Source organism: Eutrigla gurnardus, assembly GCF_963514095.1.
Source record: "Eutrigla gurnardus genome assembly, chromosome: 6".
NCBI classification, from domain to species: Eukaryota; Metazoa; Chordata; class Actinopteri; order Perciformes; family Triglidae; genus Eutrigla; species Eutrigla gurnardus.
The window spans coordinates 14,223,467-14,249,660 of NC_139920.1; the positions used below are offsets into that span (position 1 = coordinate 14,223,467).

Genomic DNA, 26,194 nt, shown 5'->3' on the forward strand with positions numbered 1-26,194 from the left:
ATATGTGTTTTAATTGAATTTCCACAAATGTATCAACATGCATTAAACCTTTGGGTCACACAGTTATATTTCAGCACGCTGTAATTTCTGGATCTCTTTGTGCATTGAATTCAATTAGAACATAATGCAGATGCATCAGATAGAAAGAGGTAGGAGACAAAAGGGGGGTCTTACACCTCAAACCCTAATACATGAAGGGATGATTTTAGTCCAGATATTACCCCCCTGGTTGACTCCTAACTTTTATTTTGTTCTTTGGACCAAAACCAATCAAACCCAAATGGCCACGGAGCTCCGGGTGATAAAGGTCATGACCCAGCTTCAGACCCTCACCACCGTGAGTGTGTGCTTTCGGCTTTGGTCTGTTGAGCCGCTCTGAGAGGCTTTCTGTAATCCCTCCGTTTCTCACTTTATTTCTCTCAGGGGAAGTTTTCTCACCTCAGGCAGAGGTGACAGAGGAGGGATGAAAACGGCGGGTAGGGAGGGGAAAATATGAACCCACTGGTATGAGATGTGACTGGACTTAGAGCCCATAAACGGTCGAAGCTCTCCCACTCCGCAGCGAGAGAGAAAGTACAGATGTATGTGCATCTCTTTCACTCTTTTTGCCCCCTCTCTCACTCTTTTCTCTTCTTGTTTTTCTTTCTGCATTTCTTTGATACTTTCTTGCCATCTTCATCTCTCTGTGATTCGGCCCCTCTGGAGTTTTCGAGTTTGTTTGCGTACAGAGAAATGCTAAAACAAAGAACCAAGGGGGGATAAAGCAGTACAACAGATTGAGGAGGGAAGATAAAAGAATAAGGCACCCTAAGGAGATGATTAAAATATCCCACCTCACATTCTCTTCCTTTCTCTCTCTCTCTCTGTGATAACACTTCTCTCTTTTCCTCTTTCCTTATTACTATCACTCACAAATGCCCTTCATAAAAAGCACTTTAAGCCCTGAAACACTTCAATTTACAATAGAAAGGAGCAATAATATCTCCCCTGACACGCCAGGTAATTTCCTTTGACTGTATTTAGAAATACTGTAGATTTCAGACCAGATTTTGGAATCAAACAAATGAATTTCTTCTAATGCTCTGTCTTCCTCTTGAACACCTCTATTTTAGAGTCACCTGATCTCTATGTGAAAATAGCATCCTCCTCTCTTCTCCCTTATTATCAATACGGCCTCTTTTCCACCCTCTTTCCATTCTCCTTCCTATTCTGCCCTCCATCCCTCTCTACTTCAGCTGCTTTACAACAGTGACAGTAGATGGTTTTTAATGAGCAGTGAGATGTGGAGCAGAGATCACAGTGAGACAGGACGACACAGCCTGTCATCCAATTCCCGTCACTCATCCATTATTCACACTTGATTTATATCTCTGAGATGACGACTTTTATTCCGACGTGATATTCACTTTTCATGTCGCCGAGCAGCATATGGCGGCATTTATTTTGACAAAAGACATCTGTGTCTTCAGCCCTGTAGGAAAGTGTCTGTACATCGAACGAGTTCAAGACGGTTCAGATCGGTTGGCGTTGGAACTCAACTACGAGGAGAATGTGTGCAGCGTCACGGCGATACATAAAGAAAGCAATAACAGAAGACACAGGAAGAACTGTAACACAAACAATCCAAACTAGAAGAGAACATTGCTCTGCCCACACAGGTCTTTTCAGTTCATAAGGCTGATTAGACCTCTTCACAGGCCTGTGTGGGCATGTTGAGACTGTAATTGACTGACGTCTTCATGAGTCTCCAGTTAGCTTTGTTGCACCTGTTAGGGAAAGACAAATTAAAAACGAACAAAGATATACTGTATACGTTTCTATACGTATATATGAATGGATAGAAATGAGCCAAGGTCGGAACTTTTTCTTATTCTCACCCATAATCATCAAATTAAATAATCATCAAAAAATCAGATTGAGCATAAATAAATGAAAGTCTTCTGTGACTCATGTTATATAACCATAGAGTAATAGCACTGCAGCCTTTGTGTCAGGTAGCTAATGCTCAGTAGCCTAGCTAGCTACCAAGTGGCATCCTATGTGACCACAGAAAGCTCATCACAGTAAATCGATGCCCTAACTGCAGGTCGTGATTGAACCTACAAACGTTTGTCTCTCTATCCATAAGGGCGGCTGGCTGCCTTTGTTTAAACAACGAGATGAGATGGTGGTGGTGTGCAAAACCAAACACCTTCGCAAATATTAATGTCATCATCCCGTTTATCTTGTTGGCACCTCTGCTGCAAACATTTTCTTACCCCCAAGAGGAGCTGTTGAGGGTATTCAACTTGTGTTGTTCTTTCAGTCTGCAGAAGTACGGACCACTGTCCCCTTGAGCAAAGCCGTCAGTCTCAATCTCAATCAAATAAGACAGTAAGATGTGAATCTCAAAGCACCCACAAGGGTGAATACACCCCTTACTGCCGGGGAAATAGTGTCTCGAGGGTCCTGTGCAGATTGCATGTATTTAAATGAGGTAATATGCATGCCGTACATTTGGCGCAAAATTGACCCCTTTCTATGTAAATGAGCCTCATTGCAAAAACAGTCCTATTCACAAAGATGAGCGCTAATAGCCACATGCAGTTCCCCTGAAATTATTTGCATCTGGTATAGCTGAAGCACAATGACGGACTGGAATATTAAATCACGGATACGGTTTCTCACCTTTAAATTCCTTGCCTGACGTTTTTGAGGAATGCCTCTGCATCACGTCACTCAGGACGTCTGCAAATGTCATTTGTCTTTTTCCCCTCTGCCATTGCAATCTAAAAGGGCAAATTGCACTCAGTTGCAAAACTCGGGGCGTGTTTGCCCTGTAAAGTCTTGAATGCAATATCTTTTGCTACGGAGCCGGGAGCGGTTGCAAGTCTTGTGGTTCATGGTATCAGCAGTCATTGTTTGTGAAGTTGCCCATGAGTTTGTAGAGGGCAGTTCCCACAAGTAAGAGCGTTTTTTTTTTTTTATTATCACATCCTGCCCAACTCAACTCATGCAAAGGACGATTTGCTACTTTTTGTTTGATTGATGGAAGGTTTTCAATAATGAATGGTAGCCAAATTGTACAAACGTCTGCTCATCTGATTTCACAGCCTGACAGCACATTTCTATATCGATAAAATATAATTAAATTGCAGTTATTTATTTGCTCCTTTAATATTGAAGGGTTCTGAATTAAAAAAGCAATAAACAAGTCAGCATCACTAATTATGGACTTGTTTTCACCTGCTGAGTCTGTTTTTTTTTTTAAAAGCCATAAGAGTACCGTATCTATTCATTTCTGCTTCAGACAGAATGCTTTAATCACCGCCACGTGTGTTCTCCTTCTTCAGGTGAGTTCGGGGAGGTGTATAAAGGTCGCCTGAAGCCTGTTGGGAAAAAAGAGATTCCTGTGGCCATCAAGACCCTGAAGGTTGGCTACTCGGAGAGGCAGAGGAGGGATTTCCTGTCCGAGGCGTCGATCATGGGCCAGTTTGACCAACCGAACATCATCAGACTGGAGGGCGTGGTCACCAAGAGCAGGCCTACGATGATCATCACAGAATTCATGGAGAATGGAGCACTTGACTCATTCCTCAGGGTAAATCACTTAAATGCTGCATACAGACATACATATGTAGTTATTATATCAGTGAACTGCTGCACCTAATGTTATATATAAGAAAGAATCATCTAGAGTTTTAATGTTGGGCAGATGCAGAGGAAGTGCAGGAAGGCATAGTGTCCATAGTGTTTGGACTGCAGCGTGGAAAATAGAATGATACCGTTTAAAATAATCTAAAAATAAAATAGAAAAAGAACCTAACAATAATACTGCAATACAATTAAATAATACAATAGATAAGATTGCAAATTAACAGTGCACTAGCATTTATAAAAGGCTTTTTGAAAAGTTTAGAGAAGCAATTTAAAAGTTTGTCTCCAGCAAATATTATAATAGTCACTATGATTGTTCATCCATTATCTGTAACCCACTTAAGCTGTGGGTTTATCTTCAAAATTATATACACTATGTGTTAATGTATAGGTACATGAAAGGTACATGTGTGTATAGTATCTATACACACATGTACCTTTCAGTCCAAAATCACCGATAGCACAAGCACACAGAAAAACATCTGGAGTGGGTTTTTCGGGGAATGAGACACAGGGACAGACACAACCCCATGCTCCTCTCTCTCTGCTCTCCTTTCCTTCCTGTGCTCTCTCGTCCTCATCCTGAGCGTGTCTGCCTGTCAGGCCGTCCCTCTCTTTGATCCTGCCCTCCTTTCGCGGTGCCTCTAAAGACAGAAAGAGAAAATCTTTGATGCCTGGTTCTCACAGCGTGACCCCTTTTGACTCAGAAATCATCCACTGACTCATACGCGCGCACACACAGACACACAATGATCGATCCCACTGGTGTTGCTGTCCTAGCGTGACCATCTTGCAGGCGCAACACCCAGAGGATCAATGTGTGTATGTGTGTGTTTGTGTGTGCCTAGAAGAAGGATTCACCTTCAGAGGATTAGGCTAGAGGAGCATCAAAGACGCGGTTTGATGCACAAAGTGAATTGACACACACACACACACACACACACACACACACACACACAGACCTTTGACTGCAACTATGTCAGCAGGGATGTTTAAAAGAAACAGAGACTGTCTGGCCCAGAGGTGAAAAGAGTATAATAGCAAAAAGGTTTTCATTAAACATGTCTTATAACGACAACAAGCCACCAGCTCCTCAGTGTTTTCTTTTTTTTCTGTTGATTTTTGATATTCTGCTCAGGAATGTTATGTTTATGCAAACGAGATATTTGGAAAACGTCTAGAAACGTTATCTTCTTACTTATCTTAAATTAATGCATTTTTAGGATCACATAGTGTACATCTTAGGGACGATGAAAAGTCCCTGTTTAATTATTCCAGCTTAAGAAACTTCTTTGATTAACGGAACTGTTCTCGAGAGGGAAAAACAGCATGACTAATTCTGACTTTCTTAACTCCAACAAGCCTGTTTTACAGCTGCATGTGTCACTCTATTCACATTAAAACAAATCTGATCAATATCTCACACTGTTAATTACAGTAACTATAGACATGCAGCATGCATTCTCAAATGTAGTTGACAAAGATGTGGTGTTGGTTGAGCAGAAATAATACAAAAATAACACCAGACAAAGACCTCCAGTTCTAGCACTGTGGGAACAGGAGTTTTTAATTAAAGATCTTACAAGCAATTTTACTTTTACTTTTTGTGTGAGCCTGAGTTAATGTTCCTGTGCTGCTGCTTTTCCTATTGTCTTAATCACATTGCAGACACATTTTGTAACTGCCTACTTTTTCTCCTCAAATGGTTCGTTAGAGCTCCTGTCATGACTTTTATGTGAAAAACTGACAGATCTTTGACTTTCTCCAAATAACTAAATGAAAAAGTCTGATTATGGAAAAAATAAAAAATAATCCTGTCACGGTTCATGGTTTTGCAGCAAAATGACGGGCAGTTCCCAGTGATCCAGCTGGTTGGTATGCTGAGGGGCATCGCGTCTGGAATGAGGTACACACACACACACACACACACACACACACACACACACACACACTACTTGTACATAAATCCATTTGTATTAGTCAAAGAAAGATGATGAAAAAGAAAAAAAAAGTCAGACGTTTCAATGAGTGTTGTGGGAAATTAGATTTTTTTTCTAGCATATTGAGATTTGGTGGGGTTATTTCCAACAGTGGTCTGGACTTGTGTTCTACGCAATCAGCCATCGGCAGCTTGAGATATCTCTTCTCACACACACACATACTCTTACATGCATGAACAAACACAAACTCTATTTATTCAAGTTAAGAACCCCACAACTTGTCGGCTTGACACGTTGCACACACACACACACACACACACACACACACTAGATCCTATCCGTGTTTTATTGCAGGTATCAGGTTGTGATAACACACCAACGTGTACATGTACACAGACATTAAATCCCATTTCTATTTTATCAAAGGTGGCTGGCAGTGATAACGCACACACCCACATGCGGTGACACGCACACACACTAAATCCCATTAGCTTTTTATAGCAGCCCAGGTAGCTGGCAATGGATAACACACATATCCACACAATAAATCCTGTTGACATTGCAGGTACCTGGCGGAAATGAGTTATGTTCACCGGGACCTGGCTGCTCGGAACATCCTGGTCAACAGTAACTTGGTGTGTAAGGTGTCTGACTTTGGATTATCACGATACCTTGAGGAGGACACCTCTGACCCCACCTATACCAGCTCACTGGTGAGGACTCACACATGAGGAATGTGCGATAAATGTACACTGATGCTGCCTTTCTGCTTCGCCAAGCTTCCTGCTTGGTCCTACAGTCACTTTATGTGAGAGGCTGGACCATTTCTTACACATTCATAAAAGAAAAAGTGGATGGATAGCCTACCGTAAGCTATTTTATTGAGTGTCCTTTTAGCAAAATGGATGTCTAGGGATTGTACTGTTAAAGGTAAGAAGAAAAGGAGTGGATCTGTCGTCGAGCGTCCGATAAATGGGTTTTTGATCTCATTGTGGCGTCGTGTGTAAAGTCAGAGGGCCATCATCGTCTCTAAGGGGAAGAACACATCAGATCTGCTTGTTAGGCGGCTTTTCAGTCAGTTTGAGTGTGGCTGCACAGAAGAAACCGAACAATGATTAGAATCAATAATAGATATAATAATAAAGTAGTATTATTAATAAATAATACAATCTAATTATAGATGTCTGGAGACAATTAATGTCTATGCCTCATTTAGTGGAAGTCTATTTTGTGGACTAACACGATGGGTGGAGTGGACGTTGACCATCTTCACTTCCAACTTGTCAAATTCTGACTCTTGGTCGGGTAACGGTTACCGATCCGAAGCAAAAGGCACTCCAGGAGCAACTGTTTTAAGTTTCAGACATAGTCATTTTGATGTTTTTTTACTTAACCTGCTAAACCTAAGCCAGTGTTTCTGTTTGGAATCACAACATGATGTGTTTTCTGTGACAGTCGTGGAGATACACCAGGCTATGATGTGATGCCAAAGGGTTCTGACAAAGCGTCGGTATTTGAAGTGTTGGGGGTGAGAATGTGTTGCGTTGCATATTAGCAGCCTGGAAACCTGGCTAAACAGTCGTCTGAGAGGAGACGTTGTGAGATTCCATTCAACTTTTAAATCTGTAAACGATGTACACTGATGGGATATTCTCATGAGAGTGAAGTCCAACCAAACCAGCATGTAGCAATATTTCTTTTTATTTCTGTGTTACTTACTACACTATTCAACATCTTCGCTTTCACAGCAAAGATAAAAAGATTTGCTCAGGTGTAGTTTTCTTTCGGTACAGTTTAATATCTTTCTTCTTTTGAAAATGGTTTGTGGTGACATACAGTGTGCGTGTCTGACATCTAGAGTGTAAATCAACAGCAAAATTATCTATTTTCACATCTCTTCCTCCCGTTTCTCGCTCCTTTCCGTCAGGGTGGTAAGATCCCGGTGCGGTGGACGGCTCCGGAGGCCATCGCCTACAGGAAGTTTACGTCGGCTTCAGATGTCTGGAGTTATGGGATCGTCACCTGGGAGGTGATGGCATATGGAGAGAGGCCTTACTGGGACATGAGCAACCAAGATGTGAGTCACTCTGTTTGTGTGTGTGTGTGTGTGTGTGTGTGTGTGTGTGTGTGTGTGTGTGTGTGTGTGTGTGTGTGTGTGTGTGTGTGTGTGTGTGTGTGTGTGTGTGTGAGAGAGAGAGAGAGAGAGAGAGAGAGTCTGAGAGTCTCTCTTCTTTTCTCATTGATGTCTGCGACCGTATTAGTTTTTATACGTTTACCCATTCTTTTTTTGTCACTGCCTTTTAAGTGTGTGTGTGTGTGTGTGTGTGTGTGTGTGTGTGTGCGTGTGTGTGTGTGTGTGTGTGTGTGTGTGTGTGTGTGTGTGTGTGTGTGTGTGTGTGTGTGTGTGCTGGGGGTGTGCTTGTTTGTTTCCCTTGCTGTCTCTCACAGCGGGGTGTCTGCATGTCTTGGAAAACACACGGAAAATGAGGACATAAATTTAAGTGTCACAGAAATGTTTGTTCCCTGGAACGACCAAAAAGGCATCAGGATTTTGTTTTCCAGCTGATCTTTTCTTCAGGGAATATTTCACCATCTTGACAACTTTATTCCAATTACTTTCACAGTATGATCAATTTTACGCAGGATTTTCATACCTTACTTTTTATTTTGCTGCCATCACAGTGCTGTTATTAATGGTTTGAGGTTATACTTATCACTGTGTTTTTAGGCTAAAAATGATTGGCGTTTTCTTAAAAAAGTGTACAGTTCTCCGCTGTTTGTGTATTAAAATGTATCATTAAAAAAAACATCTCATTTTGTCTTTAGGCTGAGTATCCAATTTCACAGTTTAAACCCAAAGGGGCTCACGTACTGAACTACATGAAAAAGAAAGTTCCAGAAGATCGGATTGCTGACATTTTTATTTTTAGGTTTCTATTCCGAGAAGAAATGTGATACTCAGATTATAGTTCGTTTTGGCACTAAAATCCGCTTCAAAGCACAGAGGCTCTAAATCTCAATTCTTGCCTTCTGAAACTATATATCTAATGGCTTTGACACAGAGGAGCCTGGGAGTTTCTAGTTTGTCTTGAATTTAAACTTTAAAATAAATTATTTTGCCGAAAATCTTCCAAAAAGTGACAGTTTTGTTTGTCACTTGGAAAATATCCTTTTTCCTTCTTCTGGGAAACATTTAGACATATATATTTCCGAGTAAAACCACATTTTCAGAAAGCAATATTTAACCTGCTTTAGACCTGATTAATTCAGGCGACATGTAAAGTTTTCTCTTTCTGGTTAGTTGTCCCACTGATGAGGACCTCATCACATCCAACTCAAGACAGACACACATTTCCAATCAATAAAAATGAATCATTCCTCATTTTTTTTGTCAGCAGAGAGCCATTTCCCTGTATTAGCGTCTACATCACCTTAACCACCTCTTTCCCCTCATTTCACATTTCCCCTCCGTCTCTTACCTTCCCCCTGCTTCTGTCGCTTCGCCTCCTGCCTAGCAACCTCCCCCCTCATCCTCCCCCCTATGGTGGCTCCTCAGAAATAGAAGCGTTCCATGCAGCAGTAATGACAGACAGTCAGTATAATGACGGAGACAGTTTTATAATGGCACCTACCGTGTATAATGATGGGGAAAGTGTGTGTGTTACCACTATAGCTAACGAGGGTCTGCCGGGGCATTAACTATGCATGAACTTCACACCCTAAACTCACACATACTGCGCACACAGCTGCACCACACACATGCTAGCTGACAGGCATGAAAGCAGACACACACACACACACACACACACACACACACATGTGCAGGATTTCAAAGAACATGGAACGGTGAATTTTTCAGCAGAAGCAACCACAGGTGCTGTGTTCAACATGAATTAATCATGAAAGGGACCTGTGATGTTTTACTGCACTCACTGCTATTTTGATTGACAGCGGTGCTTAGAGAGAATTTATTCGGCACAAAGCCTGAGAAGTGTGTCGGGGTCAAGTAGAGTTCAGTCAGCAAGCAGACAAATCCCCGGTGCTGAATTTAGTCGAAACGCCACATTCCCTCGGCTTAACGTTGGAAAGGCTTACAAGTACACTGCTAGTGACTTTAAATTTACCGAAGTTGCTGAATTTTTAGTTTTTTATTAGTATTTCAAGATTTTTTTATGGCACATCTGCTTTGTCAAAGGCAGAGTCTTTCATTAAAATCGTAGCAGCATGCACCAAAACTCAAAGCACAGTGCAACAGCTTACAATTAAATGCAAGGTTTGGATTCAAAAAGCACAATATAAAATCTGGCGGGGCCCTCCTACACAGGAGTCTAACTATGGAATAATGAGTCGGGTGATGGGGAGTGCAGGGAACACATCAGGGAGACAACAGCAGACAAAAACCAATTTAACTGTAACTCCAGTTTTATAAAACTGTAATAACAAAATTGATTTAAATGAATACTTGGTAACACTTTCTCTGAAGGTCATGTATATAATGCATCACATTTATAACACATTATAATGCATTTATAAGGCTTTATAAAAGTCGTTAGAAATGTTTATAATCATGCATGATACCTTATAACTCATAAAGCGTTACACCTCTATGCCCAAGTGACCCCAGTGTTTGAAAGAAGAATCTGAGTCCTGAGTTACACAGCACATTATAACATTATTATTAGCCAGTTATAAAGACAGAGAACTGCTCCAATGTATCATAACAGATTATAAATTCTAGGTTCAGTTCTCTGTCTTTATAACTGGTAACGTTTGGTAGTTATAATGTGCTGTGTCACCCAGGACTCAAATTCTTCATTCAAACACTTTATAAACCTTGTTATAAGGTGTCATGCATAATTATAAACATTTATAAAGCCTTATAAATGTGTTATAAATGTGCTTATGATGCATTATATACATGATCTTCATAGAAAGTGCTCCTGAATACCCGAGACCTACCTCAGCTTAGCACAAAGACTTCACAGGTAAGGAAAGCTGTCTAGCAGCACCTAAAGATCACATATCTCAGAAGTTTAATACGTACAGAAAGATGAAAGATCGATATTATCTGACATCTTCTCAAACAGAGAACATGTTATAATCCAGGCCATCAGGTTACACAGCAATGTGAGTTTTAAACATTACAACTGTCATAATTAGGGTTCAGGAGACATTTTAAAAATAATTTCTCACATTGCTGGCACATTGGGATGAATAATTTCAGATAATGATCGCAGGGCTTTCTCCTTTCTTTGATAATTTTTTTGTGGGGTGAGGAGGCAGCTAGTTTCTCTTTCAGTCTAATGAGTTTTTAAATTCTGTCATGTTCAGTGATAATTACATTCTTCACTAAAAAGATGTCCCGCCATATTTAGCACAACCTCCCCAAAATACAGAATTCGTGCCTGAAGGTTTTCACAGAAACACCTCGAAAGGTCCTTGTCATTTTCAATGAATAATGAAATCAAAGGCTCCTGTTTGTAAAACTACATCAGACATCAGAGACCGCAGCGAGCATCACTGCTGCTTAGCGATGGATATCTGGGTCTACCACGCGACTCTACGCTGTGTCGGGATGAAGTTCTCAAATGGAAATTGAATCCTCTTAACGAATCCAAGTTTTTCTTCTTTTTTTTCTGTAGTATAATCAAAGCTGAACAAGACAAGATTTTCCAATAAAAAAACACCTTTCCAAATCAAAACCAAGCTGTAACACAGAACACTGAACTTTTCTCTGCCAACGGGAAGTCACAAATCAAAACTCAAGAGTAGAAACATGCAGATCCTCCAAACAGCAGCAAGAGAGCGGGCCTCAACTTTTTCATCCTTTTGATATCCTGAACATCACAGACCAGCACCACGCTGGGCGCAATTTACTAACGTCATCACAGCCTCTGTCATTCATATCCGAAATGTCCCCGACTGGAAAAGAGGGTTTGTTTCCAAACACACAGCCTGTGTCCCAGAATCTAATAGCAGTTTCCTATTAATACATCCAGATACAAAGCGACTCTAGTATTTATTTGTTGTGTATCTGCCGACCTGCATCGTACTGATAAGCAGCGACACAGGACCAAAACAGCAGAGCTGCAGGTTGTAAAAAGAAGTCAGCCCCTTAATTCCATGTGGGGTTTGTGTCCCACTGTGTCCCAGGTGATAAATGCCATTGAGCAGGACTTCAGGCTGCCCGCGCCCATGGACTGTCCGTTAGTGCTGCACCAGCTGATGCTGGACTGCTGGCAGAAAGACCGCAACGCGCGGCCAAAGTTCCCCGATATCGTCAGCATGTTGGACAAAATGATACGCAACCCTGCATCTCTCAAAGCCGGCACAAACAACATTGCCCCCGGGTGAGTAGAGATGCAAACTCATTTACATACACAAAAGCACTCTTCCTGTCTCGGTGAAACAGGGTTATTGTAGCTCTTAAACCTCCCTGTCTCTGCTACTGTATCCTCTGGTCTGCAGTCCGGCCCACCATCCCTTGTTAGACCGCGGAGCTCCAGACCTGAGCAGGGTGAGCTCTGTGGAAGACTGGCTGGCTGCCTTGAAGATGACCCAGTATCGAGACTCCTTCCTGGGCTCGGGCTTCACTTCTTTGCCGCTCATCACAGAAATCACAGCCGAGTAAGTCCAGCCGTTTAACTTCCTATGTGTATTTGTCTGTATCTCCCTTCCCTAAATCTCCCGCTGCTCACCTGCCAAGTCGGTGCCTTGTTATTTGGACAACTGGTAGGGCTGCTGGTTGGCTGACAGCTGGTCCATATGTACGCCTGTCTGTCTCTCTGAACAATCTCCCAGACTCATTTACTTCCTTTGTTCTCCTTTTTATCATGATATGACAACACTTTTAGCAGAATCACAGAACGCCATTAAAGCTCTGTCAAACACACTGTGGTTAAATGTAATTGCCGTAAACAATATGGACCATAATAAGAATCCTCTGAGCTATATATGTGATGCTGGCGCTTCTTTAAAGTTTTCATCTTCCCATACCTGGCATACCTGGTTTGATCTCTCTTTTACTCTAGTGAAAGTGTTGGAAGTGAGTTTTTTTTTAATCTGCACTTCATTCACTTCACCATCTGCCATTTTGAAAAGTACAGGGAATTTTCAGCGCAATGCGCTGTTGAGTTGTATTTTGCTGGTAGTTATTTAAAGGAGGCATATTATACTCATTTCCTGATTCATACTTGTATTATATATTTTGGGGTTTGTACTAGAACATGCTAACATGCTTTAATGTAAAAGAAAACATGTTATTTTCCTCATGCTGTTGCTGAATATACCCGTGTTCACCATCTGCTCCCTTTCATAGACGTGGAAATATCACTTTTTACAAAGAATCAGTAGATTGTTGCGTTTCCTGCCAACACAAGCCTGTAAAAGGAGGCAAATTAGCATCATTCCTTCAGCCTGAGAGCTCCAAGATGTGGCTCCTGCCATTATCCCTGACCGTGGCCCCAACCTCAGACCTGCAGCTGGTCCCTGATCGCTGCACTGTGGTCAAATGTAGAGGATGAGTTTCCCAACAGACATGCATTAAGTATATTTTAACTAAGTGCCAGTGTGGAGACAGCAGATAGAGTGAATTGGCTGAGTGCCACTGAACTGTAGTTAAAACACTTTTAATGGATGAAGTGCGATGATTCATGGATAAAATGGGCGTTTCTGAACATTTTTTTCGTAGTGTATAAAAAGTAAAATGCATTTTGCAAATTCATGATGTAGTGTGTGAGGAGTTGCGCAATATTTTAAATGCATGTCAGATCACATGAAGAGTCATCTACCCATCATAACCAATATCACTGTATAGTGATGTATACAGTATGGACTAATATAGCCTCAGGTATGTTTGTTCATCATTGTGCTAATAGATCACTGGCACATGTTCTATTCCAATTCAAGCAGCACTCATGATTAATAGTAAATATTTGTTTGTTTGTTAAAAAGCTCCACATCCCAGCTTTTAAAAGCAGCTGTGTTAATACATGTGTTTGGGATGATGATGATGCAACCTCACATCTGTGTTTTCCAGGGATCTTCAGAGGATCGGAGTGGCTCTAGCTGGACACCAGAAGAAAATCCTGACCAGCGTTCAGTCGATGAGACACAGCATCGATGACCAGTCTCCTACTGAGTCTGTGTAACCACACAGGGGAGGCACACAGTATGAAATATTTATCAAGTGTACAGTCTGAGCAAGTGGGCTGTTATCTTAACTCTTCTGTTAAGCCCTCATATACTTTTACAGTTCGCCACTTTTGGAGATCTAAACCACTTAAAGTGTTTTTAATGATCTCTTTGGCCATTTGTGTGTCTGCGTGGCCTCGGCCATCACCAGGTCAGTCATTGGACGGACTTCTTTCGCATCATTTAGCAAATTGATTTGAACTAAATGCCCCTTGCAGGGAATCCAGTGTAGAGTTAGTGCAAGAGGAAAAACAAGGCGGACGTGATTTGTGTCAGCGAAACAGCAACCAAAAAAAACAACCTGTCTGGACTTTTCTGTCCGGACCGATCGCAAATCCCCCTGCAAGAAAACTTCCATCACTGAAATCCATAGTTTTTACCAGCCTGATTGTTTGATTCAAGGACGACGAGGCCGGGTTTTATGTAAGGATAAATCCCAGGAAAAAAAAAATGCTACTGTGAAGAGGAAACTGACTGAACAGACATTTATATGATGGGACACAAACTGGACTAAAAGCCTGACAAGGTCTTTTAAAACAGTCTTTCTGGAGACCCATCACAGGCTTTGTTATGTGTTTGTTGAGACTGCTTCAGTGTGTGTGGGTGAAGTGCTACCATTTGAATCCAGAGCCAACAGTGAAATGGGACTTTGTAAATCCATCTTCATATTGAAGAGTCTGTACATATTATGATATGGGATGTTTATTTCCTATTTGCTTTCACTTTTGCCAACAGCATCGAACAATTAATTGCCACTGGAGTATTTTGTGCGCTCTCTATGATTATCTTCCTCTGCCTGAATCATCACTGGAACAAACTTTTAAGTGCTGTGGACTGCAGATAGAAAATAGGTTTAGTGGTTCTATTTTTTTTGTACTTTCCATGCAACGAAAAAGAAAAGATAAACTCCTGGCCTCTTTTTAAAATACGTAATTCACAGGAATTCTGATAATGTATGTTTTACAATCAGAGTAAAAGCAATTACACAACAGGAAACGGTGAGAAAATCAGATCAAACTGAGTCAACTGCACTCGAAAGTGGGACAAACTCCTTAAGAGACGGTGGATATTGAGTGGTGACCAGCTGCTGAGACACACCTGTTGTGAACACACAGCAGCAAGGCAGAAAAGGTATTCTCATCCAATGTTCTTGTGTTTTTGGCTGCGGACCCTAAAGCCGACCGCCAGTCGGGCATTAATACAACGCATGAACAAATCAGAAATCCAATGCTCATGTACTGTGTCCGCGCATGAAACAAATCTAATTTCTGTCAAAAAACCCGTACGGCTGCTGTCCAGATGGTAATCACTATACAGCAGGCGGGCAGCGGCCTTTGTATCAATTCACTTTTGTATTCATTGGCTGTCGGATATGTCATTGTTGTCAGGGTCGGTTTTGACAGCCGCATTTCCTCCCGTTTAAAATCAGTGATTAATACTGTTGTTGTCAGTGTGGAGATGGAATGACATGGAAGTGACCTATCTGCGCTCCCATCTGCGCCGGGCAAGCAACCTTTTCAATGGCGGCCCCCTTACGCAACACCCATTTACAAGCAACAAAGACTGATTTCAGACGCGATTCTTCATCTGGCACTCAGACATGCCAGAGAAAAGATCCGACAAGAAAAGATAATGAAACACAAAATGCTGGGTGGGGTGGGCGTCAAGAAGGAAATAGTTGGTGTATTAATCATGTTTTGATGCAGAAATGATGAAAAGTGATGTTTGACTCACTCCTCGTTACAAGATATATTATCGGGAAGGCCTGATCTCACTCTGGGGCACAGTGATGGAGAGGCATCTCTTTTATCTCAGCAGAGCAGATTACCAGCTGTGAAACAACAGCAGGCTCTCTCTCTCTCTCTCTGCCTTTCGCCCAAACTTCTGGTCATGCATGTACCCCCACATCCCAAGGATTACCAGTCTGCAGCCCCGATTGGACGCCGCGATTTTATTCGTCATCCCCTTGGAGCCGCGCGGACAATGACAGAAGTGACAGTGTTTAGTTGTTTGCTTTCGAGGCGTTTTACTGCTGACACGTCCTACAGGACGATGTGTTTGTGTTTGTCTCGCATCGGCGCTCTCCACTGCCGGGATGGCCCAAACTCTTTTTATTCAACGCTGTGACATTGAGAGGTCCGCATCTACTTTAAACCCTCCAAACATTTCCTTAGCAAAACTCCTTTCTGACTGCGTGGCCGGAATTGCAATTGTTGCCCGGAAAACTGTCGTTTATTGAACATTTTATCAGAAAGTATTGAGTCGGGACTTCATTGTAAATAGATTTCTGTGGAAAAACTGCTTCAGCGTCGGCTCGGGGCTTTAACAAAGAGCGGGACGATGAGTGTGCCTAAAAGCTCATATTCAACGGCATCTAAAAAAAATATGTCATGCAGAAAAAAATAGAAACTGTCAACACAGACAGGCTTCTTCATACATTACATAACGCGTAGTTAAGTGTCGTGTCCATCCTTTGCTTCGTGTGTTTTTTTCTTCTATTTAACAAGATTAGATGTGAGCATTTCACATCCCCGTTCCCGTCAGTTTTTGTGGGAAAAAAACAACGAAGGCATAAATGATTTGCAGCACGTCTTGTATTTTAAGTCCGTGTTGGTTTGAGCACAAATGAACACGACGGAGAGGATATCTCAGGAACATGACAGATGTGAATATTGTCCACATTGCTGCATCAAATGGGATCGTCTATTGTTAAATCATGCACTATATAAAAAGATGAATATGAGATGAAGTGCTTAAAGAGTTCATGGAGAAAAAGTGTTTGATGTTAGTTTTCTGAAGTGCTTATTAAAAGTAAAATCCACCCTGAGTCCAGCCCCTAAAAGAGAGGAATATTACTAAATCCTTAGAGACGTTTCTATTTGGGTATGTGAATAAGACACTTATACAAGAAAACAGAGAGATTCACTTGTAGGCAATGAACAGTAGCCGGCGTTGAGACACTTTCTGATTTTATCAGTGCTGCTGGGTTTTTTTGGGGGGGGTTTTCTAGTTGAAGGCTAAAATTTAACATTTTAATCATTTTTAATGGGATGTTTGACATCATGCTTTTAAAATGTTTCTCTCTTAGCTTTTTATTAAAAAAAAAATCATCAAACTTCCATCCTTGAAATTGTTGCCATTACTTAAAAAAAAGAAAAAAAATATATTAATTTTCAGACATATTTTGTGTTAATTTCCTGTAGACTTTTTTAAAGATTAAATATTTTCCCTTTAATAATAGCTGTGTCCCAATTCCATACTACGGTTCAGGTTAAAATCAAAGCAGGTTTTTGAATATAGATGGAATAAGGCGTGTACCCTTGAAATGTCAAAAAGACAGTATGCCAATTAAAGATGACTTTTAAGCCGTTAATGGACATGTGGCATTTGATAACTGCAGTTTTACTGACATGCAATGATGCATCTATTCAGTATTACTCCACAAAACTCATAACATGCATGGTAAATGTATTCATTTTCTTATAAAACACACTAGACTTGTTTAAACATTTGAAATATGCCCTTTTCACATCCACGTTTCCTTGCCAGCAGTCCTCTTCTTTTCTTCTTCATGATTTCTTGGTACATTATCAGCACCTGTGATTATAGTAATGTGAGACCACTGGCGTTGGAGCTTCGATTGGTTTTAGGCCACAGATGGCCAGATCACAACCCGTCTTGGTTTTGCTGGGCTACATGTCCAGGAAGGAGGTGGTAACGAAGCTGAATCTGCCAAAACTGCTAAAAGAAGAATAACTTCTGCACTTTAGCAGTTTAGCTACATCAAAAACTGATTATCTGACAACCATAACCAAACAATCGTATTTCTGAATTTGGAGCTGAGTTGCCCAAGTCTGGGTTCGGAGCAGTAACTAATGGGAAGATGAATGGGGCAGTGAATTAGCTCCTCCCATTTGTCCCCTTTGGGACACAGCTATTGCTACTGTTTTAAGGTGGTTTTCTCCTTTAAAGGAAAAACATCCACCCATGAATTTCCTTTTAAGGTTTCTCTATTTGTAATACATGTTGTTTATTAGGACATCATTTTGTTATGAAGTGTTGCATGATGCTTTAGTGTTGTGTGTAAACTTGCTGCTCTTGAAAAGGTTGGTGTATATATCTGTGACCTTCTTTGCAAATACTCAATATTTTGCAGCTGCAATGCATTCTGGTCCGCTGGGCTTACTGTCAATGGGGGGGCGACTATGATACATTTGTCATTGTTGAATGGCGCTACAAATGGCAGCTGCAGACAAATGCCCTCGCTCTCCGGGTCTGAGGGACTGAGACCAGGACCTGACATTTACTGCAGATGTTTGAGATAGAGACCTCCCTTCAGACTCCACTGTTAACTGTGCTGGAATTACATCTGCATGATGTCACAATATGTTCGGCCAATTGACCACTGAGACGGGGGAACTATACTGATATACAAACAAAACAGGCCCAGAGAATGCAAGGCGTTTCACCAGAGGGACCTGCAAGTGCTTTAGGGTGGATTTATCTTTTAATTGCAGTTATTTCGTTCTGGAGGCTGGACTGACTCGACTGCTTCTCTCCCCTGCTCTGTAATAGATACTGTAGGTGAGGCTGGAGATGAAAAGATGAAAAGAGGAGAGAAGTGAAAGGGAATAGGTAATGGAAGGAGCAAGAGAAGGGACGTATAACAGAAGAAGAGAGGAAAGGGAGGGGTGGCGGCGCACGACGCAAAGCTCGACACTCTCGTTTGAATAAAAATGAGCCTGGGTGTGGAGAGATTACTCTTTCCCTTTTTTGTCTCCCTCTCTCCCCTCGCTTTCCCCGGCTGTCTTCCTTCTTCTCCTAATGCCTACAACCTCTCTGCACAACTCACTCTGCTTCCAACAGTTTGAAGGCAAGCGAGTTCAGCGCTCGTTTTATTATTCCATCCACTCTTCTCACAAACATTTTAACTTCCCTCGATGACGTATTGGAAAAATTAGCTCTTTTACGCACGCAGAAAAAGTGTGTCATTGTGGGTTTTCAGGGGAACATTTATCCCCAAACTGTGAGCGTAAAGGTCTTCTCTACCCAAAAATGAAGCGTTTGTTAAATCCTTTTAGCCTTTGATCCATGTGTTCAGTCATCCACGGTGTTTCATCAAACCTGAACTCAAACAGTCTGGCTGTAAACACTCTCTGGACATGCAGAAACGTTTTGTTTTCTTCTCCTTTTTGAATTCATTTTCATTTATTTTCTTTCCTATTGCTTGCCATACTATTCGGTATGTATGTAATGTATATTGGTTTCTCTTTGGGGGGGAAAAAAAGGAAAAACAGCTCACTAATCAGCTGGCGTCTGCCTTTCTCTGTTTACCTACAATACTGTTATCGGTGTTACTGCTCATATAGTCGGAGCATCCCACTGTATTATAATGCTGTAATATAATGTGTGCATCTTTGTGTGTGTGTGTGTGCGTGAGTGTGTGAGTGTGTGTAATATAATGTGTGTGCGCCGTCCAGTGTGCAGTTAAATGTTTGTACATCATGCGCGTGTGTGACTTTGTAGCTGGTAACTTTCTGAGTCTTACATTTGCAATGCACTGTTTGTCAATAAAGGAGACAAATCAATCAAACTGATCCGCTTTGGGAATCAATTAACAAGCAGCTGTGCTCAAGATGAGGACAGAGAAGAGGAACTCGAAGGGCATTTATTCTATATATGATGAAGTTAAGCGGCTCATCAGCACCTGCGAAGCTCACTAATTCATATATCTAGTTTATGAAATCAATAGTAATCAACAGTTTTAGTATCTTCAGACAGATCCGATACTTTTAATCTGTTTCCAGTATTTATAGCTTTGATAACTTGCTGTTGTGGCTGCATATTTACAGAACATGAGCGAGGTGTCGATCATTTAAGTCTCGGCAAGAAATTGAATAAACATATTTCCAGAAAACATCAAACTATTCCATCAACACCACATAAAACATACTTAGCATTGTTTAGTCACCTTGATAACATTCGATGCATCACTTTTCCTAATTTCAGGCTGTAACTGTAAAACATGATTACAGTTGAGATCATGAAAATGTCCCTTTTCCTTTTTGACCCTTTTTGATACCATCGCAGGTGACATTGTGCACATTTCTTTGTTTATCCAATCATATTTTCTTCCTGTAAAACCTGTGGTTAGCTAGTACCAACCAATGATATCATGACATCCATCCATCAATCAACCTGCAACTTTAAGGAAAGACTCAGTCCTCTTTAGCTCCATTTCCTGTTATATTGTAAGCCCGCCCACTTCTTAGCACATGTAATCAAAATCTTTCTCCTGACTGTTCTCCGCTCAAATATTCTGTTCCACTCCGGAAAACGTCACAATACAGATGCTAAAGATGCTCCAGCTGACGTTTTACTGTGACTTTAAATACAAGATATTTTTTATCTACACTATAATAGCAGCACTAATAGAATCCCAAATAAGTGTTTAGATTTTTGTTTTGGGAGTTTTATAGTTTGTTCATAAGAAATCTAAGAGGGAGAAGAGGGCAGCAGATGAAGTAATTCCTAATTAAGTGTAATTACATAGTTTCGTCACCATATTTCTTCACCTTCATCACCACTGCAATACTTTTCTGCTTTAGGGCAGAAGAAGATTTAAAAAAAACAGGGAAAAGTGGTTGATTTTGCTGATTATTATTATTATTAGTAGTAGTACTAGTAGTAGTAGTAATAGCAGTTCTACTATAGTAGTAGTAGTAGTATCATGGGGCCACTCAATATTCTTTGCTTGATGTTCACATTCAGTTTATACCTGACAGACTGTACGATGGATTCCTTAGTAGATTATAGAAGACAACTGCATTCTGCAAAGTAATAAAAAAGGTAATAAACTCCATAATGAGTTCCACTTTTATGCCAGAAGACTAAATTAATCATTCATGGAAGTGCCAGTCAGTTTTTTTTATTTTTTTGTGAGAGTGACTTATGTTTTTGACTGTAACACTTTGTTGATGAATGACAAAGTTTACAACCTGGAAGGCCGACTCGGAGTGATGCGGCGTCGTTCTCCTCAACGCGTTATAGAAGCCTTTTACACAGCTGAGCCGACAAAAAAAAAATGTACAAAAGCTACAAAAAGCCCACAAGGCGGGCTAAATTGAATCACATTTAAAGTTAGATTCACTAATAAAAGAAACCCATTACCTGACAGCCTGTGGAGTCTGTATAGTGTATTATTCAGAGCCGTGAGAGCCGCATCAATTCATATGAAACAGATTAACAGCAGAGGAACTATTGCAAACTGCTAATGAGTGCCATAAATACACATTAGGATTGTAACTGACATAAAGCCGTTAACTGTAGCTAAGTGACAGAAAATGAAATTTGATGACAATAAAGAGTGGCCTGAAAAGTATTAAATACATTCTCCATTTGTTCCACTGAAGTACTGAACTGAAAATGCATATCAAACGCCCCTACAGCTAAATGGAAGGATGATAGGAACCTGCAAACATTTAAAAAGCATATGAGCTTTTGCTGAGCCATCTTTATGCTTAAAAGATAAGACATTGTTAACAAATAAAAGTTAATAGTTTCATTTTAAACTATAAACAGTTTAATTTAAATATACAGCTACATTTTTGTCCCAAAAATACAAGAATAAGCCACATTGTTGCCCTTGGCGATATTGTCCTTTATTTCCATAGACATGGTCACTTTATATTATTATGAATCCACTCAGTACAGCACCAAATGTGTAGTGAAAACAGATCAGCCTATTATACTAATAATATGTAATAAGAGTATATCTATGACCTCTCTCTAAAGAAAATCAAGGGGAGGGTGTCAGCATGTAGGGTTTTTTGCAAAGTGCGAGATGACGCTTATAGGAGCTAACAAGAATCCAACACTGGAATGGAAACATTACTTTTTTATCCACTGTCCTCCCCATCTCTGATATATATCTTTCATGGCAGCTGGATTCTCGCGATGTCACAAGATCACAGGGGAATCACAGGATCACATATCAAACAAACACCCATGTTGTCAGCCTTCAGGTAGAGCGAGACGAAGCGGCGACTGTTCGTTCGTTCTGATCAACAACGGCGGCTATTAGAAGTTAGCGTAGGTGCTGTGGTTGCATCAGTTATAACTGCAGAGTATTTCTTCGCTGGAAGAAGTTCAAAGGACTGCAGTGAAAGCTGTTCTTGATGGAAAAATGCCTCCCAACTGGCTTGGTAAGAGTTTGATTGGCAGACAGTTCACCCGATCTCCTTCCATGAATCTGTGTTCCCGCCATTTTCAATGGCTTCTCCTCTTCTGGGTGTTTGCAACAAACCATCCGGCTGGTCAGGTTGTACCTACTCTGCTGTGTTCAGGATTCTTCACTAAATTAAAAATTTAGTTCAACTGAACTTTTCCAACAAAAACCTGAAGGGAAATCTGAACAGTGTGTACGACTACGGCTCACGCAGCCGAAAATAGACATTCTCTTTATTGAAAATAATGGCCTCGTTGTGCACAATATCGTGCCTGACTGTTGCATGAAAGGGAGGGAGGTCACTTGCCAAGAATGTGGAAATGTACGTTGGCCTTTTTTTGGTGAGGACAGTGCTGAAGGGACAACGGCAAATTGCGTACAACTACAATTTACATCTATATCCATTTTCAGAGTTGCCAATCCTCATCTTAAGGTAATATCTCCTGCCTGTGTGTCGTTGCCTTCAGAGTTTAAAACCACAGGCCAGAGTTCATATCTTATGGATGATACCATGCGTGTCGCCCCCCCCCCCCCCCCCCCCCCCCAACCCTCGACTTCAAGGGTTAATTGCTTTCCATAGTAAGAGAACAAAGCCTGGCCAGGCGTGTTAGAAGGGGCACAACACTGCTGTGGCATGATCTCATCGCCGGTAGAAAGAGTGAGTGACAGAAGGAGGGGAAGAGAGAGAAGATGGAAAAAAGAAGGGATTCTTGAAGTGTGTGTGTGTGTGTGTGTGTGTGTTTGTGTGTGACACACAGAGTGAGTCATCTTCACACAACCTCACTAACACAAATCTGTCTTTCCTCTCCTCCCCCAACAGCGGTAAATAATTGACTCTCTCTTTGCCCACACCGGTCCACTGTTGTGAGGCGTTTTGCTCTCCGGACTTTGTTCATGGAGATGAGACAATGTGATTTTATTTTTCTTCCTCTCTTTCTTTCTCTTTCCCTCACAGAGCTCTCTGCAGGAAAACGGTGAAAAGTGCTTTTCTTTTCTTTTCTTTTTTTAAAGGACTGAACGCTTATCTATTATTGAGCAGCAGTCGGCAGCAGCTATCTCTATCTACTCGGCTGCTAAAATAAATATGACACAGCACTGGAGAGATTTGCAGAGATCTGAACTGAGCCCTTTCGTGCTCTTGAGCTGCACGTTTACCAGCAAAGGCAAAGCCGAACTCGAGCAAGACAGTAGCTCAAAGCAACTAATAAATAATATGGTATTTTCTGTGTGTGTGTGTGTGTGTGTGTAGCAACATTACAAATGGAGAAAATAAAGACAAACTTGGCCTTTGTTGTCTTTGGATAATACTGAATCTGTTCACGCCACTGTGGATCTGTTTCAGGTGGTTTTGCTTCCCTTTCTATAGATGTCAGCATTTCACTGGACATGTCACAGTGTTATCCTCAATTCACGGTGTCTGTTCCCCACTCCACGTTCAATGAGCCTCCTGCTCTCACTCACCCAATTCTCCAGCACCAACGCCTCCCCCCTTATTTGGCAATGACCTCATACATATAGGTCCAATACCGATATCCCTCTGTTACCTTACGTCACCTTGAAAAGGCCTAAATACGAACGGGATTGCACTTTGTGGTGACACAAAAACATGTCTTCCAGGCTCTGGCTTTACGAGATGAAAACAATCTCTTTAGCTTCACTCAGAAAAATGAAATGATTGATGAATGAGCCAGGTGTGTAATATAGCCTCTACTTGCATTCCTCTGATTTCATGTTTTATGAACCATCTTAAATCCTTTATAATGACTCTAATGCCCTCCTCTTTGTGTAACCTTTTTTTTTTTTAACTACTTCCCTGGTCACCCTCCATGTTTAATGTCACAACGCTACGATCTGTGGGTAATTCCTTCATGCAAAGTGTGTAGAAATGTGCATAAAAGGCTTAACATGTCTGCAAGAGGGAGCCCTCAAGCACTCGATCATTTGACACTGGGACAGCCCTGAGCCACGGACATTTCGGCAACTCACTAGTTTGTGAGTGTGAACATGGGGATTGGGCCACACCTAATTATCTGTGTTGCCTCTTCGTCATTGCTTCCTCTTCCCTGTGTTGCCTGGACTGGTTGTTTTTGACCACTTTCTTGCTGCCTTTGCCCTTTTTGAATGTGTTTGCTCAACCTTATTCAGAACAGGAACACAGAGGCCCAAGAGCCAAGTCCTTGGGGTGCGACTGTCGGTGAAAAGCCAGGCAGAGTCACTACCTTGTGGAGTTGCCATCTGCAAGGATCAGGAACAGATTCGGGCATTGTGGGACTTGGCAGTGGAAAGGCTAGATCGTGTAATGTCACCTCTCTGGGCATCACAGACGGGAGCTGCTGTGTGAGGTTGAGCTTTAGTACCTACAAGAAAATACAGTTGTTGGATTAGTTTGATGCAGTGTCGGCTCGGAGGCCAATCTCCTCATGTAAAACCAAACGTATAGACTTGAACGTATAGTAGATTTAACTGTTCGTTCACTATGGGAGTAGTTTACGAAAACAGTTATATAAAGTATTTTGTGGCTCCGAAGGGAGCTACGTTAAATCTGATAATTGGCATCAAGTGATGTCAGCTTGAGTCAGTGCTGGTTTTGAATGAAGATTACAAGTTTGAAAATGAAAAGAAAAATTATGTGGTGTGGAGTAATAAAGACGTGAGATTAGCAGATCTGAGATAACGCAACTAAATCTTTGGCCCGAGCCGATGGGGGTCGAGTTGCACCGCGGTATAGGCGCTTATTTTGACAAGAAAGAAGGATGAACAACGGATATTTTTGGTTCTGCAGCTTCGATTTTGATCCTTTTTTTGGGGGGGGGGGGGGGCAATTAGAATAAAGATATAGTGGAGTAGTGGCTTCCTGAGGAGAGGATGAAGTCACTGTTGTAATTCAAGCTTCTCCGCACCTTGTTTACATGGGCCAAACACACGTGCACGTTAGTGCATGTGAGTCTGTTTGTTGCGCCCCACTGACTTGCTAATTGCAACCGCGCTGCACTGCACTTATGCTGTGCTTACCGCCAGGGCTGGACTGGGACAAAAAATCATCCCTGGAATTTTGGCTCAGACCGGCCCAACACAATGATCACACACACCTGCGTGCTCCCTTATGTATCCCAACCACGCCACTCCCTCAAAACACTAAAGCTAATGAGTAGGAGGGAATGAAGGAATTATCAGAGAGGAAACATGATAAATACATACAAAAAGTGGCATTGCAAGAATGTACACTCCATGAACATGGATACAAGGATATGTAGAAGCAGCCAGTGGGAAAAAGTAGTCAAAATTAAAATAATACTTGTTTTCAGTGCGTGACATGGCCTGTAGCCACCAGGGTTCTCACAGCTCAGTGAACACAGAGTTCTTAAGCTCTTTATTTTTCTCGCACACACACACACACACACACACACACACACACACACACACACACACACACACACACACACACACACAGATACACACCAAAAAAACAATTTCCGGACTCAAGTGTCCGTGTGTAACAATACGCCCGGCTATGGCGCACAAACCAAAACCACGGTTTATGTTCCAGTCTCTTTCCACGGAGTGTCTGTGTGCTCCTGGTCTTCCCCCTGCCTCGGCCAACTTCTGGGGAGCAAAATAAATGCTCATCAATCAGCTGAGTGCCGCCTCCACACACCGCTCTCCTGCAGCCAGATGCAGCACCACGCCCACCTCCATGCAGCGTTTATCCAATCTACCTGTTTTTTGGAGTAAACAAGACAGCCCAAAAGGCACATACCGGTCCGCCAGATGGCGAGTTCAGCCCTGGTTAGTGCTAACAATGCTGTCAACATAGCGCCCACCCTCCGATTCCCCCTCATGTTAACATTGTTAGCTCTCTCAGCACTGTTAGCTGTTAGCTGCCGGATCAGTCGTTGCCATGTGGAGGCAGGAGGATATGCTCTGAATTCCATATAGACCTTTCATTCCCTGAATTTATTACAAAGATGCATGTGGAGATGTCGAAGTAAAGGAATAATATACACATCAGCCATTATCTATCTCTGTAAAACTATGTAAAGCATGTTCTCTGCATATTTTGCATGAATTACCAACGTCAGTACCACTGGCAACCTTTCAGAAATATACCACTGAGATTGGTTACACGTTCAAGAACTTGCATTCGTACGCAGGAAATTAGGTCATTTTTGAAGTCCTGTCTCGTAGCGCGTTTCATCCC

At 41.6% G+C, this 26,194-nt stretch overlaps 2 protein-coding genes across 2 annotated transcripts in view; both read left to right on the top strand.

Annotated features, from left to right (window-relative positions):
- LOC311015193 (ephrin type-B receptor 1-like) overlaps nucleotides 1-14,160 on the top strand; it is a 73,914-nt gene extending 59,754 nt beyond the window's left edge. Inside the window, exons 14-20 of the mRNA XM_084012317.1 lie at nucleotides 3,333-3,580; nucleotides 5,475-5,542; nucleotides 6,142-6,289; nucleotides 7,504-7,653; nucleotides 11,730-11,926; nucleotides 12,045-12,203; nucleotides 13,615-14,160. Coding sequence (XP_083868443.1) covers nucleotides 3,333-3,580; nucleotides 5,475-5,542; nucleotides 6,142-6,289; nucleotides 7,504-7,653; nucleotides 11,730-11,926; nucleotides 12,045-12,203; nucleotides 13,615-13,726 — 1,082 coding nt within the window. The 3' untranslated portion in view covers nucleotides 13,727-14,160. The remainder of the gene's footprint in view (nucleotides 1-3,332; nucleotides 3,581-5,474; nucleotides 5,543-6,141; nucleotides 6,290-7,503; nucleotides 7,654-11,729; nucleotides 11,927-12,044; nucleotides 12,204-13,614) is intronic.
- LOC311014876 (G-protein-signaling modulator 2-like) overlaps nucleotides 1-26,194 on the top strand; it is a 305,151-nt gene that overhangs the window by 227,996 nt on the left and 50,961 nt on the right. The gene's annotated exons all lie outside the window — the stretch shown is intronic.